At 47.1% G+C, this 17517-nt stretch overlaps 1 protein-coding gene across 2 annotated transcripts in view; it reads right to left on the minus strand.

Annotated features, from left to right (window-relative positions):
- Nucleotides 1-17517, minus strand: part of LOC126292057 (organic solute transporter alpha-like protein) — a 336266-nt gene that overhangs the window by 118700 nt on the left and 200049 nt on the right. For both annotated transcript variants that reach the window (XM_049985863.1, XM_049985862.1), the window contains exon 2: nucleotides 15679-15843. In XM_049985863.1, coding sequence (XP_049841820.1) covers nucleotides 15679-15823 — 145 coding nt within the window. In that variant the 5' untranslated portion in view covers nucleotides 15824-15843. The remainder of the gene's footprint in view (nucleotides 1-15678; nucleotides 15844-17517) is intronic.

The raw sequence follows: 17517 nt of genomic DNA on the forward strand, positions 1-17517 counted from the left end.
GAGATAGAGCCGCGGCTCCGGGTGAACAGTACGTCGCCGGCAGAAATGCATAACGCAGGTCTTGGCTGCCGAAAACTGAAAACCATGCGCTACAGCCCAAGACTGCGCCTTGCGGATTGCGCCCTGTAGCCGACGTTCAGCAGCTGCAATGCCAATAGAGCTGTAGTAAAGGCAGAAGTCGTCAGCATACAGGGAAGCGGAGACAGAATTTCCCACGGCCGCAGCGAGCCCGTTAATAGCTATTAAAAACAGACAGACACTTATAACAGAACCCTGTGGCACACCGTTCTCCTGGTCTTGGGAGGAACTATATGAGGCCGCGACATTCACGCGGAAGGTGCGATACGACAGAAAATTGCGGATATAGCTCGGCAGAGGGCCCCCATAAAGCGTAGAAAGGATGTGATGACGCCATGTCGCATCATACGCCTTCCGCATGTCGAAAAAGACAGCGACCAGATGCTGACGGCGGGCAAAGGCAGTACGGATGGCCGACTCCAGGCTCACCAGATTGTCGGCGACGGAGCGGCCTTTACGGAACCCACCCTGAGACGGAGCCAGAAGGTACTGAGACTCCAGTACCCAATTCAAGCGCCGGCTCACCATCCGTTCAAGCAACTTGCAAAGAACATTGGTGAGGCTAATGGGACGGTAGCTGTCCACCTCCAAAGGGTTCTTCCCCGATTTCAGAATGGGGACAACAAGACTTTCCCGCCATTGCGACAGAAACTCACCCTCGACCCAAATGCGGTTGTAAAGGTCGAGGAGGCGTCGCTGGCAGTCCACTGAAAGGTGTTTCAGCATCTGAGAGTGGATGCTATCTGGGCCAGGAGCGGTATTAGGACAAGCGGCGAGGGCACTGCGGAATTCCCACTCACTGAATGGAACATTGTACAATTCAGGATGGTGGGTGCGAAAAGAAAGACTCCGACGTTCTATCCGCTCTTTAATGGAGCGGAAGCCCAAGGGGTAGTTGGCAGAAGCGGAATTCAGAGCAAAGTGCTCTGCCAAGCGGTTTGCAATGACGTCGAAGTCAGTACAAACTGCTCCACTCAGAGAGAGCGCAGGGACGCTGACATTGGTCCGATATCCATAGAGGCGGCGAATCTTGGCCCAGACCTGCAATGGAGTGACATGGAGGCCAATGGTGGACACATACCGCTCCCAGAATTCCTGCTTGCGTTGGCGGATAATGCGGCGGGCTAGCGCACGCAGCCGTTTGAAGGCGATAAGGTGTTCGATTGAGGGATGTCGCTTGTAACGCTGGAGCGCCCGACGGCGAGCTTTAATCGCTTCAGCGATCTCAGGCGACCACCAAGGCACAGTCCGCCGCCGAGGGGACCCAGAAGAACGGGGAATGGCAGATTCGGCGGCAGTAACGTTGCCGGTGGTGACCGATTGAACCACTGCATCAATGTCATCGTTAGAGGGAGGCTTAATAGCGGCAGTGGAGGAGAACAAGTCCCAGTCAGCCTTATTCAGAGTCCATCTGCTAGGGCGCCCAGAAGACTGACGCCGTGGCAGTGACAGAAAGATCGGAAAGTGGTCACTACCACACAGGTCGTCATGCACTCTCCATTGGACAGACGGTAAGAGGCTAGGGCTACAGATCGAAAGGTCAATGGCGGAGTATGTGCCATGCGCCACACTGAAGTGTGTGAAGGCACCATCATTTAATATCGAGAGATCGAGCTGCGCCAATGCAGAGGAAAGGGTGAAGGCTGATAAGTTGGCGGAGCTCAGCTAGATGGTGGAAGAAATCGCTGCAGTTCCACTGGAGGATGGTATTGTCCATGGCTGATAAAGACGTGACGGGACTGGGAAGAGAGATTACGCCGCTGGGTCACCTGCTGCCTCCGATTTAGCACCTGTGATAGTGCTTTCCATGGCGTCTGATGGACCGGCGAGATCGAGGTCCTCAGCGGACGCCAGAATCTCCACCGCATCCTCAGACGCAGAGCTGGAAGGTTGCGGTGGGATGGCTGCCATCGCGAGTTCCTTGGGCTGAGAGCTCTTCTTGAGTTTCTCACGCCGTTCCTTGGGTCGCACCGGCTGGGAGGGCTTCACCAATTCAGTCTCCGGGACGGAGGAGGATCGTGAAGCCCTACGACCAGCGGATTGCGGGCACTTACGCCACTGTCGGTCGTCAGCCTTCTCGCTGGCGGAAACCTGGGAAGGGAGGGACCCAAGGGACCCCTTGCGAGCCTGAGAAGCCGAAGAAGTTGGACACTTCTCCGGCTTAGAAGTGAGGACGGACGTCCCCGACGGGTGGGATGGTGTTGCTCCTGAGGTAGGTGGCGCAGGAGCAACCCGGTGGGTAGAGCCCCGCACTGGCGAGGGGGCAGGAGGAGTTGTACTACTCGTCGATCCGGCCACAATTGGAGAAACAGACGGGGCTAGCACAGGTGTTGTAGCAGCAGCGTAGGAAGATTTCATTCTCATAGGATGGAGTCGGTCGTATTTCCTTTTGGCCTCAGTATAGGTTAGTCGGTCCAGGGTCTTGTATTCCATGATTTTATGCTCTTTCTGGAAAATTCGGCAGTCTGGCGAGCAAGGTGAATGGTGTTCCTCGCAGTTGACACAGATGGGAGGCGGGGCACATGGAGTATTGGGATGTGATGGGCGTCCGCAATCTCGACATGTGAGGCTGGAAGTGCAGCGAGAAGACATATGGCCGAACTTCCAGCACCTAAAGCACCGCATCGGGGAAGGGATATAGGGCTTAACGTCACATCGGTAGACCATCACCTTGACTTTTTCCGGTAATGTATCCCCTTCGAAGGCCAAGATGAAGGCACCGGTAGCAATCTGATTTTCCTTCGGACCCCGATGAACGCGCCGGACGAAATGTACACCTCGGCGCTCTAAATTGGCGCGCAGCTCTTCATCAGACTGCAAAAGAAGATCCCTATGGTAAGTAACTCCCTGGACCATATTTAAACTCTTATGGGGTGTGATCGTAACGGCAACATCCCCCAACTTGTCACAAGCGAGTAACCGTCGTGACTGGGCAGAGGATGCCGTTTGTATCAGGACTGACCCAGAGCGCATTTTTGACAAGCCCTCCACCTCCCCAAACTTGTCCTCTAAATGCTCGACGAAGAACTGAGGCTTTGTCGAGAGGAAAGACTCCCCATCAGCCCTCGTACAAACTAAGAAGTGGGGCGAGTAACTGCTACTGCCATCCTGAGACTTACGTTCCTCCCACGGTGTGGCCAGGGAGGGGAACGTTTTCGGATCGTACTTCTGAGCGTTAAACTGATCCCGAGAACGCTTAGAGTCTGTTGGCGGCTGGCCACCAGCGAGAGACGATGTACCACGCTTCATTGCGGGACATCCGCCCTGATGCCACCTACTCCGACCAAGGGCCCTCCCCACGGGCGCCACCCAGCCACGGCAAGAGCCACCTGGCAGGATGGCCGTTGCCGGGAGTCCCGATACCCCAGGAGGATAAGCATCTACTCCTTGGCATACGTGGGGAGTTAACGGCGCAGGCATCAGTAGAGCGATCCCTGTGTTGTCAGGGGGCTACAACCAATAGGGTACATGGCGGCCCCACCACAACGGACTGGCTACCGTGCTGGATGTTAGGTAACATGTGGTCCATGGTCGCCGTCGGTGCAGAAAGAGGCACTGCACAGTGCAAGGTGTAATCTGCACGCACAAACAGAGTCATGCCCAAGAGATGGAGAGCGGCCAGGGCTGCAATTCAACGGTGTATAAGTTGGCGAAGGGTCTGATCGCAAGATGAACACAATGCACCAAATAAGGCGCCCTTCCCCAATCGGCTCGCTCTTCGGAAAATTTTGAGAGATGGAGATCAAACCCAACAGGGGACCATCATATAAGGCCGAAAAGTTTGAGACTCCTTTTAATCGCCTCTTACGAAAGGCAGGAATACCGCGGGCCTTTTCTAACTCCCGAACCCGCAGGGGGTGGCAAACTATTAACTGTTGTTGATGAGTTACTCAATACACCTTAAGTTTAGTAACGAGAACTTGTAAGAAACGTAAGTTTTCTTGCATGATTCTTTGAGTATCGAGACGTCAGCGTTTGTGTTTGGCTGGACTTAATGTCGAGAGTTATGGAGAATTCACATAATTCTCTGTGAACTCATTTCTTCATTTTACTCAAAAGGAAAGGAAACGGTGAGCAAGAAAACCAAATTATATCATCATCATCGTGCTGGGTAAAGGCCTCCTCTAGAATGTTTAGCTCATTACAGTACTCAGCAGTATGCGTCCATCCTGCTTATATACACTGATGAGGCATACATTATGACCCCTGAGCGAGGTGGCGAAGTGGTTAGGACACTGGCCTCGCATTCGGGAGGCACGACGGTCTAAAACAAGGAAAAATCTCGTACTGGGCTCTAAACAGCATACCCTACGTACTATGAGCATTCGTTCAGTATAAAAGATTTGTTTCACTCTAGCGAGGATGAACAAATGCTCAAAACTCTTAAGGTATTCAGTTTAGTGTCCATGTTTAACGAAATTTTTCCTTATTTCCGTATAAGGGACCTGACTCTAAAGTTTGTCAGTCTTTTTGGGATACTACGTGTAATAGAAAGACGTCATAGTCTTCGAGAATCCAAAATACAATGCATTAATTCAAAAATATTTACTTCAGAGCTTACGAAAATTTTCATTTGGCTTTCCGTTAAGAAAATTGTCACCAAGTGCGTAATGATTCCAATTAATTTGGTAAAAAATTCCTGTTTATGAACAACCTTACTGTCTCAGGAGAACTAATACATAAATAGACCATAAAATATTTGATTTACTTTCTGTGAAACATTTTGTGTCCTTCAGTAACAAGAGTTTTTGTTTAAATTTATTTTCATGAGAGCGGGTTTTAGCCTTTCAGCTACGATTCCAAGGAAGAACATTAAAACCATTGAAGCCATGCTGCTGTTGACGTCAGTAAGGAGAGCAGGAGGAATAAAATAGCGTAGCGTCTTCGACTGGTAATCAAAAACATTCTCAGTCCCGGTTCGAACCCAGTCACCGCTTAAATTTTGAATAAAAATCAGTAGTCATGGCGGCTGAAGACTTACGTCCTAAGATGGCGGAGGTTCAGCGCAGTATCTTGTCCTTTGGGTTGGAAACTGCCCCTAAAGATGGAAGAATCACTAACGATCGAAGGTATAAGAAGGCAGAAGGTAAAAACATCTGTCCTGTAACACAAGAAGTTTCATGACTATCTCTCCATTCAAACATATTTCCGACTAGTTCCCAATACGGATCTCCATGTGGGAACTGACAATTGGGCGGTGACCATGAGAAAAAGATCGAATAAGGGTAACATTGTAAAAATCGGGACGTGGAATATCAGAAGTTTGAACGTGGTAGGGAACCTAAAAAACCTGAAAAGGGAAAGGCTAAGGCTCAATCTAGACATGGTGGAGTTCAGTGAAGTGAAATGGAAAGAACACAAGGATTTCTGATCAGATGGTTATAGGGTAATACTGACAGCAGAAGAAAATGGTATAACGGGAGTAGGATTCGTTACGAGTAGGAAGGTAGGGTAGAGCGTGAGTTACTGTGAACAGTAGGGTGATGACAGTACAGCTACACATGCCGACGTCGCAAGCAGAAGATGAAGAGATAGAGAAGGTATGTGAGCGTATTCAACCGGTAATTCATTACGTAAAATGGAATGATATGGTAATAATCATGGAGGTTGGAACGCGGTTATAGGGGAAGGAATGGGAGAAATGGTTACGGCAAAAGATGGGCTATTTGCCGGCCGGAGTGGCCGAGCTGTTCTAGGCGCTACAGTCTGGAGCCGAGCGACCGTTACAGTCGCAGGTTCGAATTCTGCCTCGGGCATGGATGTGAGTGATGTCCTTAGGTTAGTTAGGTTTAATTAGTTCTAAGTTCTAGGCGACTGATGACCTCAGAAGTTAAGTCGTATAGTGCTCAGAGCCATTTGAACCATTTTTTTGGGGGCTTGTTGGTAGGAGTGAGAGAGGATAAAGACTAGTTGAGATCTGCAATCAGTTTCAGCTAGTAGTGGCGAAAACTCTGTTCAGTGATCACAAGAGGAGGTGGTATATTGGGGAAAGGCCTGGAGACACGGAAAGATTTCAGATGGATTAAGCCATGGTCATAAAGAAATTCCAAAGCCGGATACTGGATTGTAAGCCGTACCCGAGAGCAGATACGTCCTCAGATCACAATGTAGAATAGATAAGACGAAGAGCAGGCTGAAGGGAACATTCACGAAGAGTAAACGTGGAAAGAAGTGAGATACTTAAGTACTGAGAAATGATGCAGTTCATTTGAAGTTTTCTGAGGCTCTAGACACGGCTATAATAAACAAAAGAGCAGGCAGGTCAGTTGAAGAGGAAAGTACATATTTAAAAAGGGCAATCACAAAAGCCAGGCAAACAAAAATAAGTGCAAACTGCAAAGAAATCCTGCGTAACAGAAAAAAAATATTTCAATTAATTGAATGAAGAAGAAAGAACAAAAATGCTTATGAAAAAAAAAAAACAGAAATACAGCAATGTAAGTTATTTAGGAATGAAAGAAATAGGAAGTGCAGGGACGCAGAGGCGAAACGGCTACAGGAAAAATACGAATACATAAAGAACAACATGGTTGTCTGATGGACAGATTCAACATTAGAGAAGTCCAGAAATCTTTGGTGAAATTAAAATAAGAGCGTCAACATTAAGAGTGCAATGGGAATATCACTATCAAATGCAAATGTAAATGAGAGAGAGATGATAATTGTAAAAAGGGGGAAGTACGGTCAGAGGACAGGCTAGAAGGAGAAATGGAAGTTGATATGGGAGATATAGTGGATCCAATATTAGGGTTTATAAGAGTTGTGGAAGACTCGTCATGGAAGCAATAGACAAGATTCGTTCGGAATGGGGGAAATGACAACCAAACGACTATTCCAGCTGATTTGCAGAACATGTAAGTCTGGAGACAATGTCATTAGGCTTCCGGTACAGTATCAACCATACAATACCGAAGATAGCCAGGACATATAATTGCCAGAAATCTCGCACAATTACCTTAACGTGTCATGCATGTTGGTTGCTTAAGTGGATAAAAGCGTTCGACATCGTGGAATGATGCGAGATGTCTGACATTCTCAGAAAGATCTATAAAGTATACGGAACGACGTGTAATATACAACCTGTGCAAGAACCAAGAGGTGGAATAAGAATGGAATATCAGGAACGAAGTGATAATCAAAAAGAGTGTACGACAAGGATGTAGTCTTCCGCCCCTACTGTTCAATTTATACATCGAAGAAGCTATTACGGAAATAAAGGAAAGGTTCAAGAATAGAATTAAAATTCAAGGTGAAAGGATATCAGAGGTAAGACTGGCTGATAACATTGCTATCTGTAGTGAAAGTGAAGAAGCAGTACTGGATCTGGTGAATGGAATCAATATAGACTGAGAGTAAACTGAAGAAAGACGAATGTAATGAGAAGTAGCAGAAATGATAACACCGAGAAACTTAACGTCATTGTTGGTGATCACGAAGTAGATGAAGTTAAGGAATTCTACCACCTATTCAGCAACATAACCCGCTATGGACAGAACAAGGAGGACATCAAAAGCAGACTTTATGCTAAAAGGATATGCCTGTCCAAGAGAAGTCTACTAGTATCAAACACAGGCATTAATTGAGGAAGAAATTGCTGAGAATTTACGTTTGGAGCACAGCATTGTATGGTAGTGAAACAGCGGCTGTGGGAAAGCCGGAACAGAAGGGAATCGAAGCGTCTGAGATGTGGTGGTGTAGAAGGATGTAGAAAATTCGGTTGACTGGTGAAGTAAGAAATGAGAAAAATCGATGAGGAGCGGAACGTATGGAAAAAACCGGAAAAAATGATGTGATATTTTCGAAGACATCAGGGAATAATCTCAGTAGTACTAGAAGGAGCTGTAGAAGGTAAAAACTGTAGAGTAAGACAGAGACTAATACACCCAACAAATAAAGAACGTGGAATGTAAGTGGTTCTCTGAGGTTGTGTGTGTTTGCGTGTGTGTGTAAAGAGGGGGAGGGAGGGTGAGAGTGGGGGGAGGGAGGGAGGGAGGGAGGGAGGGAGGGAGGGAGGGAGGGAGGGAGGGAGGGAGGGAGGGAGGGAGTCCTAGTTATTAAATAGAGGGGTTTGGCTACTAAGAAGTGCACAGTGTCACTTGATTGTGGGGAAGAAACCGAGTTTGAGATTTAATAGCGGCGTTTTTTTGTCTTGAGAGTTTTATACAGAGGGTGCGGTTGACAAAAGTCAGAGCCGGCTAAAAGAAACTCCGGAGGACAATGGCTTACCAGCTGCTCATTGGCGGCTACGCCAGTTTTTCGCTGCTCGTGACTCACCAAAGTGCTTTCATTCTTCGGTCCTCTGAAGTCTGCTATCTCTTAACCGCTTGCTGCTTCTCACTATTACAACGCAGTTTGAACTTCTTTCTCTATCCTTTTACAGAGCCAAAGTGAGTATTCCACGAAGTTGTTAATAGCTACCGCTTTCCTTTCATGAAAAAGTGCTGCTCAGAGCAAGATGACCTCTCATTATAGTATCAAGAATTCGGTCATAGCATTTATACACGGATCATCTATATAGTTCACCGAGTGATTTCTGGTCTCTTCTAGATTTTCACAATTTTCTTTTTATGTTATCACAATTGGCTCCAAAACCACCACAACCACCGCCACCACCGCCGCCGCCGCCGCCATCACAACCACCACAACCATCTGCCAGCCCCTGTTGGATTTGGCTATAGAGATCCCAGTTTCCCTATGTACTGCATTTTCGAATTTAACTTTTCTGTGCTCTGTCATCTCTTTCTTTGCATGTCTCTGGAGACCTAGCATAGAAACAGAAAACGACGACGACGCTGATGATGGTTCAAATGGCTCCGAGCACTATGGGACTCAACTGCTGTGGTCATCAGTCCCCTAGAACTTAGAACTACTTAAACCTAACTAACCTAAGGACATCACACACATCCATGCCCGAGGCAGGATTCGAACCTGCGACCGTAGCAGTCGCTCAGTTCCGGACTGGAGCGTCTAGAACCGCAAGACCACCGCGGATGCTGATGATGATGGTTTGGTTTGTGGAGCACTCAACTGCGCGGTTATCAGCACCAGTACAAACCTTTGCTGCGTCCAATCCCGGCAATTTCATGAATGATGATGAAGTGATGAGGACAACACAAAATGCCTGTCCCCGCCGGGAATCGAACCAGGGACCCCGTGCTCGGGAAGCGAGAACGCGACCGGGACCCACGAGCAGCGGACAACAGGAAACGACCTCCGCCCTCAGACTAACAATAAAGGTATCTGTTGTTCTGGTTCTCATGAACATTAATATCGAAGTGATATGGTACACCTTTATGTTAAAACACCCTATCATGAACAACAAGAAGTACTATGTTGACCAATGTTGCACGGAAACTGAATTGTAGACTGTAAGTTGATCGTGTACAGAAAAAGCTTACAAACTAATAGAAAATTTTTACTGCTGGTAAGAGAAGAGGGTGGCATACGAACAAAACTATTGTAACCGTTGAAAACTAGAGTACTCATTTGATAATCCACTGACAGATGTGAACTCCCTGTCCAGAGTCTTTTTACGCTCGTTCCATGCATGCATTGGTTACTATTGGGATGTGGCTGATGCTTCATCGGTATTCCCCATGTGGAAATATCTGAAATGTAAATTTCAAGTCGAAGCTGTTGGACACTTATTGGTGAATTTCCTTTCACATGGTCCAACTCCATCTCCTACATTGCGGACAATTCGTTGGTGAGAACCTTGGCCAACATTCTGTTGTTTGAGCAACCTGATTCCATCCACGATGAATAATTTCTTCCACTTATGGTTACAAATGTGGCGAAAATTTTCTCTCTCCATTCAATCAGCTGACAGAGGGTTATCTCCTGTTGCAACATATATTACATGCGTGACTGAGTTCCTGTGACGGGTGATGTTCCATCTTCATCAAATAGTCATGAAGCACAAACAGTGGTACTCTTTGCGATGGGCGCAGTACAGACGTTTGTAAGTTATCTTAATGGTAGGACTACCAACTTCGACACAGCAGACAGTTCTCTGCTATAAAACACAAAGACATTAGCAGCATGTGACTCAAAAAAAAGGTTCAAATGGGCACTATGGGACTTAACTTCTAAGGTCATCAGTCCCCTAGAACTTGGAACTACTTAAACCTAACTAACTAAAGAACATCACACACATCCATGCCTGAGGTAGGATTCGAACTTGCGACCGTAGCGGTCGCTTGGTGACAGACTGTAGCGCCTAGAACCGCTCGGCCACAGCGGCCGGCTGTGACACACACACTGATCGTATAATACCCCAGGTAGGTTGAAATGTTCATTTCCCGCTATTGGTTTGTTATCACAAAACACTGTCTCAGACTATCTACCGTCAGCAGAACTTTTATCCTAAAGATTTCGGACACGCTGTACTGATTCCTGCAACATGTTGGGCAATCTCGTGACATTTAATGTAGCAACTTGTCTGGAACTGGGGCCGCATAAAAACTTCTGTCGCTCTCTGCTGTGTGGTTACCTCTGAAAGGCCAGGAGCTGAGCAGCTGACGAAGTGGGAATTCCCACCAGGTAGCTGTCTCAGTAAGGGGTCCCAGGGTGTACACCTGCTTTTAGGATGCAGCTGTGTGTAGGAAACACAGCACGGCGCAAAATATCGATTCCAGCCACATCAGAATGGAACAAAAGCTGCAGCTGCTCTGGTTTCATAAGTAAGACAAGCGTCCAGTTTACCCAACTAAAATACCTTGGAGCAACAATCGATCAGAAGCTTACTTAGCAACCGTTAAAACGCCCGATATAAAGAAAAACTACAAAAGCTGCTAATGAAATGAACATGGGAGCTAAATCTCAGTTGTGTGAATGTTACATAGATCTACATTTAACATCACCCAACTGTATCCTCCACCAGACGATAAATTTCACACGCCTTAGACACGTAAAATACGCGTGTCTGTATCCTCCAACACTGAATCGCAAGACTCCGCGATATCTTTCACAAGAATGAGTTAAACATCCCGTCCAAGTCCATCAAAGACTGACACTGTTTGTGTAAATCCTCAGTTTTAATCCACTGTACAATGCTATATAAATCGTAGGTAATAAGAACCACACTGCACGAAAAAATATGTCTGCCATGAATCGAGGCAATATATGTGGCATAGTAATAAAAGAATGTATGAATGGATGGAGAACCCACAGTCGGCCTATCTAGGTCACCATCAGTACGCATTTGAGATATTTCATAACACTACAACTAAATGCAAGCAAGCGATTTTTACAGAGCAAGAATATACACTGTCCAGTCAGATTAATGTGACCATCGCCCATTCGGTTGGTCGTGCGGTCTAACACACGGCTTTCCGGGTGGGAAGGAGTGATAGGTCCCCGGCACGAATCCGCCGGCGGATTTGTATCGAGGTCCGGTGAACCGGCCAGTCTGTGGGTGGTTTTTAGGTGGTTTTCCATCTGCCTCGGCGAATGCGGGCTGGTTCCCCCTATTCCGCCTCAGTTACGCTATATCGGCGAATGCTGCGAAAACAAGTTCTCCACATATGCGTACACCACCATTACTTTATCACGCAAACATAGGGGTTACACTCATCTGGTGTGAGACGTCCACCGGGCGCCGAACAGCATAATTACCCTGGTTTCGGTGTGGGGCAGCAGAGGGGTAAAGTAGTCTGTGGTAGTCGTCGTGGGGTTGTGGAACACTGCGGCTGCGGTGGGGACGGAGCCTCTCCGTCGTTTTTAGGTCCCCAGTTAACATACAATACAATGTGACCATCTGTCAAAAGCCTGAGTAGCCACCTTTTGCAGGATAGACCACTGCATGACGTGAGGTTCTGGAACCTACTGATAAGCCTACGGAGTAATGCCGACTCGAGCGATGTGACCAGTGGAGCTGAGTTTCTCGGTTGAGGATCCGTGACACGAACAGCTTGAATGAGATGGTCCCACAAATTCACGATTGCATTTAATGCCAGGGAGTTTCGCGGCCAGGCAAACCAGTAAATTGATACTGGTGCTCGTCGAACCACGCACGTACGTTGCGAGCTGCGTGACACGTTGCATTGTCCTGCTGGTAGATGCCATTGTGCAGAGGAAAAACAAACCACACGAAGGGTTGGACGTGGTCTAGGATAGATGCACATTTGTGGTGGTCCATTGTGTCTTCCAGAATGACGAAATCGTAAGAGGAATGCCTAGAAAACATTCCCCAGACCATGCTGCAACCTCCATCCTGGACCCTTATAATCCAACAGCTGTCTATCTGATGGTCCATAAAACGTGATTCATTTAAGTGGCCCACCTGTCATCACTCAAAGGACTTAGTTGCAGTCCTGGAGTGAAAATCCACCCTCATCGCTGATTAACAGCAATCAATATGACTGCCCCCTCTATGAACCATGGACCTTGCTGTTGGTGGGGAGGCTTGTGTGCCTCAACGATACAGATAGCTGTAATGTAGGTGCAACCACAACAGAGGGGTATCTTTTGAGAGGCCAGACAAACGTGTGGTTCCTGAAGAGGGGCAGCAACCTTTTCAGTACTTGTAGGCGCAACAGTCTGGATGATTGACTGATCTGGCTTTGTAACACTAACCAAAACGGCCTTGCTGTGCTGGTACTGCAAACGGCTGAAAGCAAAGGGAAACTACAGCCATAATTTTTCCCAAGGGCATGCAGCTTTACTGTATGGTTAGAGAGCTGCATCAAACCAGTCTCAGGACCGAAGACACGAACAAAAACAACGACAACAACGAGTGCATGAACCAGGCGCCTGCTGTGGAGGCCCATAGACAGCAATGTTCGCTGAATGGTTGTAGAAGAGACATTGTTGGTATCCCCTTTGTTTATTTGGTCAGTAGGTGCTGAATAGTGGCATGTGTATTCTTCCCTTACACAGCTCTGCAGCTATCGTTCGCCCTTAGCCTGTAGTGCACCACAGTTGCGTCAGTGCTGGCTTTGGATAGAACCATTTTGCCATTTTAACCACGACAGCACATGAACAGCTTACAAACCTTGCTTTTTCGTAAATACTTTCACCCTTGGCCCAAAAATCAATAATGATCCCCTTTTGGATGTCAGATAAATCTCTCTGTTTCCGCAGTATGACGACTACTACAGTGTTTTCCATGTCCCCCGACATACTTGATACACCACCACTACTAGTGCTGTCACCTAGTGTGTGTGTGTGTGTGTGTGTGTGTGTGTGTGTGTGTGTGTGTGTGTGTATGTGTGTGTGTGTGTGTGTGTGTGTGTGTGTGTTTGTTTTAAACTGGGGACCTATGGAGAGGCTTCGTCCCACCGTACCCCTCAGTGGTTCACCCCCCCCCCCCCAAACAGGCCACAGCAGTCCACCCACCCCACCACCGTCCCACATCAAACTGTGGTGTATGTGAATCTGGAGGCAGTGTTTGCGTAGCAGTCGCCAACACAGAGTAACGGAGGCGGAATAAGGGGAACCAACCCTCATTCGCCGAGGTAGATGGAAAACAGCCTTAAAAGCCATCCACAGGTTGGCCACAGACCTCGACACTGATGCGCTGGCTGGATTTGTGCTGTGGACTGGCACACCTTCCCACCCGGGAAGCAGCGCGCTAGACTGTGTGACTAGCCAGGTGAGCTGTCTAATGTGGCCACTGTACATTGATGTCGAACATATGTGGTGGACACATTACTACGACTTGACCGTATATGTGGTATACTTCGTGTTTAATAGGTTTTACAGGCTTCTATGGGTGGTAGAGGGGACTTAATAGATATCGTTTTGATAAGGAACCAAGGAAATGTACCATTTGTATATAAAGTAAGTTTTAAGACCAGATCACTTTCAAGTCGCCCTCTTCACAGTACATACATGAACTGAGAAGAGGGCGCCACCATCAGTCTGCAATGCAATATTGACATCACATACCATTTTCGTCTGACTACAATAACGGCTGCGAGAAACTGGTATGTTCACAGCTAAAAGGGTTGACTATGGTGCTTCACAGACGTCTCATGCTCTCGCCTTTGAAGAGGATGTCCTTCGTCATGCAGACGAGAGCCCGCTGACAAGTACTCATAATGTTTCCCATGCCACGCACACCAGAGAGGTCGGGGCTCACTGTCTACAATGTGTGCATACCGTGAAGCAGAATATTTGAAAGTGTTTGGATCCTGAAGTTTATTTTACATCCAAACGGTCCATTTCTGGACAGTGGTTCTACTGTCCCCTCTATAGCAACTAGAAGCTTGCAATAGGAATTTTTACACACCGTCATAATGCCAATGCCTTTTACATAGTGATAACACTGGTTCCCGTCAAATCACTGAAGCTAAGCGCTGTCGGGCTTGGGCGGCACTTGGATGGGTGACTGTCTGTGTCTAGAGAGTGCTGTTGGCGAGTGGGGTGCACTCAATCCCCGTGAGACTAATTGAGGAACTCCTAAACTGAGAAGTTGTAGCTGTGCACACGAAAACTAACAATGGCTGGAATTGCGGTGTGGTGATCGTATGTCCCTCCCTATCTGCAACGCAGTGCCCCTATCAGCTGAAGACGCATATCTAAAATGGCTCAAATGGCTCTAAGCACTATGCGACTTAACATTTGTGGTCATCAGCCTCCTAGAACTTAGAACTACTTACACCTAACTAACCTAAGGACATCACACACATCCATGCCGGAGGCAAGATTCGAACCTGCAACTGTAGCAGTCACGCGGTTCCAGACTGAAGCGCCTAGAACCGCACGGCCACACCGGCCGGCAAGATGCATATTGTATGTTGGTCAGTAATTTTGAGCCCTGTATAATGACAGGCAGCTCATCTAGGAACCAGCGGCATATGTCACGGAGAAACAGTTCATGAGACTTTCTTGGCGAAACAAACATACTGCAGGCTGATACACAGTTAAGATGACACTTTCCATTTAAAATTACATTAGTCTGAGATTTCTCTAAGGTATTCAGGGTATGTTGGTGCACTTTATTTTGTTATATAATTAATGTAGTTTTCTAATTTACATGAACGCTTTTGCTTCTAAACATCCAATTTCGGGGGGGGGGGGGGGTTATGGTACGTAAATAGATAAATAAATATATTATTTTCAATCTTGAGAACATTGGTCTGGTACCGAATTTCTATCACCCCATCCCACTATTATTTCACAAACGATCTGTTCTTTCCCAGGCTACTTTAAACTGCCATCCCCTCCATGTTATTCATCGTATCAATCTCGAAATCCGCCCTTTTCTAAAATCAAGCCTCTGACCGGCCTTTAATTTTGTAATTTTTTGAGTGGACACCTAAATCCTGTCCCTTTACCCTTCCTAATAGTGACCGCAAGACCTTATTCGTATCACTTCCTCTCCAATCCCACCTGCATCCTAATTCCTGAACTATAAAGCATTTCCAGGAGCTCATCGAAATGCCACCACTACAAATTTCAAAACCACACACACCACATCACAAAGTTGAAGGTCATCTTTCTCTATTCAAACCACTGTACACTTCTTACATGTTTTAATTGTTTTAATCAAAGTGTGAAGAACGGCAACATGACCAATAACAACAGGCCTCCCCCAACTGGGGAAATGTAAGTAACAGACAGATACTATAAAAAGAAAGGTGCTGCTCGACTCACCGGTGTAGTACTGCCTCAGAGAGGGTACCATCTCAGGCTCACAGGTGGCACCAGCTGTCCTGTTGACGGACATCGCCGACACCCTCACAGGTGGCAGCACCAGAGGTGAGTCACCGGACGTTGCGTTGTACTCAAACCCCTCCATCTTTCCAGAGATTCCACCTGCTACAGAAGAATGCCAGTCATTAGTCTGTTCTTGGACGGCTGGGTAAGTCAATATCTTGCTATAATTACTCTTAAGTTCTATTTTAGCATAACACTGGATGGTATCATATCACATAGATGGTGTAATGAGGCCATGGCTGTGTAAACAGCGTTTCTTGTAACAAATACAAAATGTAGGCTTGTTGGGCACCCAACGTAGTGTTACACAAAAAAATACTTTACCTTCAAGGGCGTCATTTTGAAATTAAATAATTCAGTGAAGTCACACAGTCTCAATACGAGTATGAGCTGAAAAGTGTTGCCTCGAAATCTTTTATGCGAAAATTCTTATAGCTTTTTAAATAAAACAATCATAACTAATATTAACATACATTACTGGCCATTAAAATTGCTACACCACGAAGATGACGTGCAACAGACGCGAAATTTAAGCTACAGGAAAAAGTTGCTGTGATATGCAAACGATTACCCTTTAAGAGCATTCACACAATGTTGGCGCCAGTGGAGACACCTACAACGTGCTGACACGAGGAAAGTTTCAAACCGAATTCTCATACACGAACAGCAGTTGACCGTGGTTGTCTGGTTAAACGTTGTTGTGGTGCCTCGTGTAAGGAGGAGAAATGCGTACCATCACGTTTCCGACTTGATAAAGGTCGGATTGCAGCCTATGGCGATTGTGGTTTATCGTATCGCGAATTGCTGCTCGCGTTGGTCGAGATCCAATGACTATTAGCAGAATATGGAATCGGTCGGTTCAGGAGGATAGTACGGAACTCAGTGCTGGATCTCAACAGCCTCGTATCACTAGCAGTCGAGATGACAGCCATCTTACCCGCATGTCTGTAACGGATCGTGCAGCCACGTCTCGATCCCTGAGTCAACAGATGGGGACGTTTGCAAGACAACAACCATCTGCACGAACAGTTCGACGACGTTTGCAGCAGCATGGACTATCAGGTAGGAAACCATGGCTGCAGTTACCCTTGACGCTGCATCATAGACAGGAGCGCCTGTGATGGTGTACTAAACGACGAACCAGGATGCACGAATGGCAAAACGCCATTTTTTCGGATGAATCCAGGTTCTGTTTACAGCATCATGATGGTCGAATCCGTGTTTGGCGACATCGCCGTGAACGCACATTGGAAGCGTGTAGTCGACATCGCCATACTGCTGTATCACCCGGCGTGATGGTATGGGGTGCCATTGGTTACACGTCTCGGTCACATCTTGTTCCCATTGACGGCACTTTGAACAGTGGGCGTTACATTTCAGATGTGTTACGACCCGTGGCTCTACCCTTCATTCAATCCCTGCAGAACCCTACATTTCAGCAGGGTAATGCACGACCGCATGTTGCAGGTCCTGTACGGGTCTTTCTGGGTACAGAAAATGTTCGACTGCTGCCCTGGCCAGCACATTCTCCAGATGTCTCAGCAATTGAAAACGTCTGGTCAATGATAGCCGAGCAACTGGCTGGTCACAATACGCCAGTCACTACTCCTGATGAACTGTGGTATCGTGTCGAAGCTGCATGGGCAGCTGTAGCTGTACACGCCATCCGAGCTCTGTTTGACTGAATGCCCAGGCGTATCAGGCGTATCAAGGCCATTATTACGGCCAGAGGTGGTTGTTCTGGGTACTGATTTCTCCAGATCTATGCACCCAAAT

This window comes from Schistocerca gregaria, chromosome 9, assembly GCF_023897955.1.
Source record: "Schistocerca gregaria isolate iqSchGreg1 chromosome 9, iqSchGreg1.2, whole genome shotgun sequence".
NCBI classification, from domain to species: domain Eukaryota; kingdom Metazoa; phylum Arthropoda; class Insecta; order Orthoptera; family Acrididae; genus Schistocerca; species Schistocerca gregaria.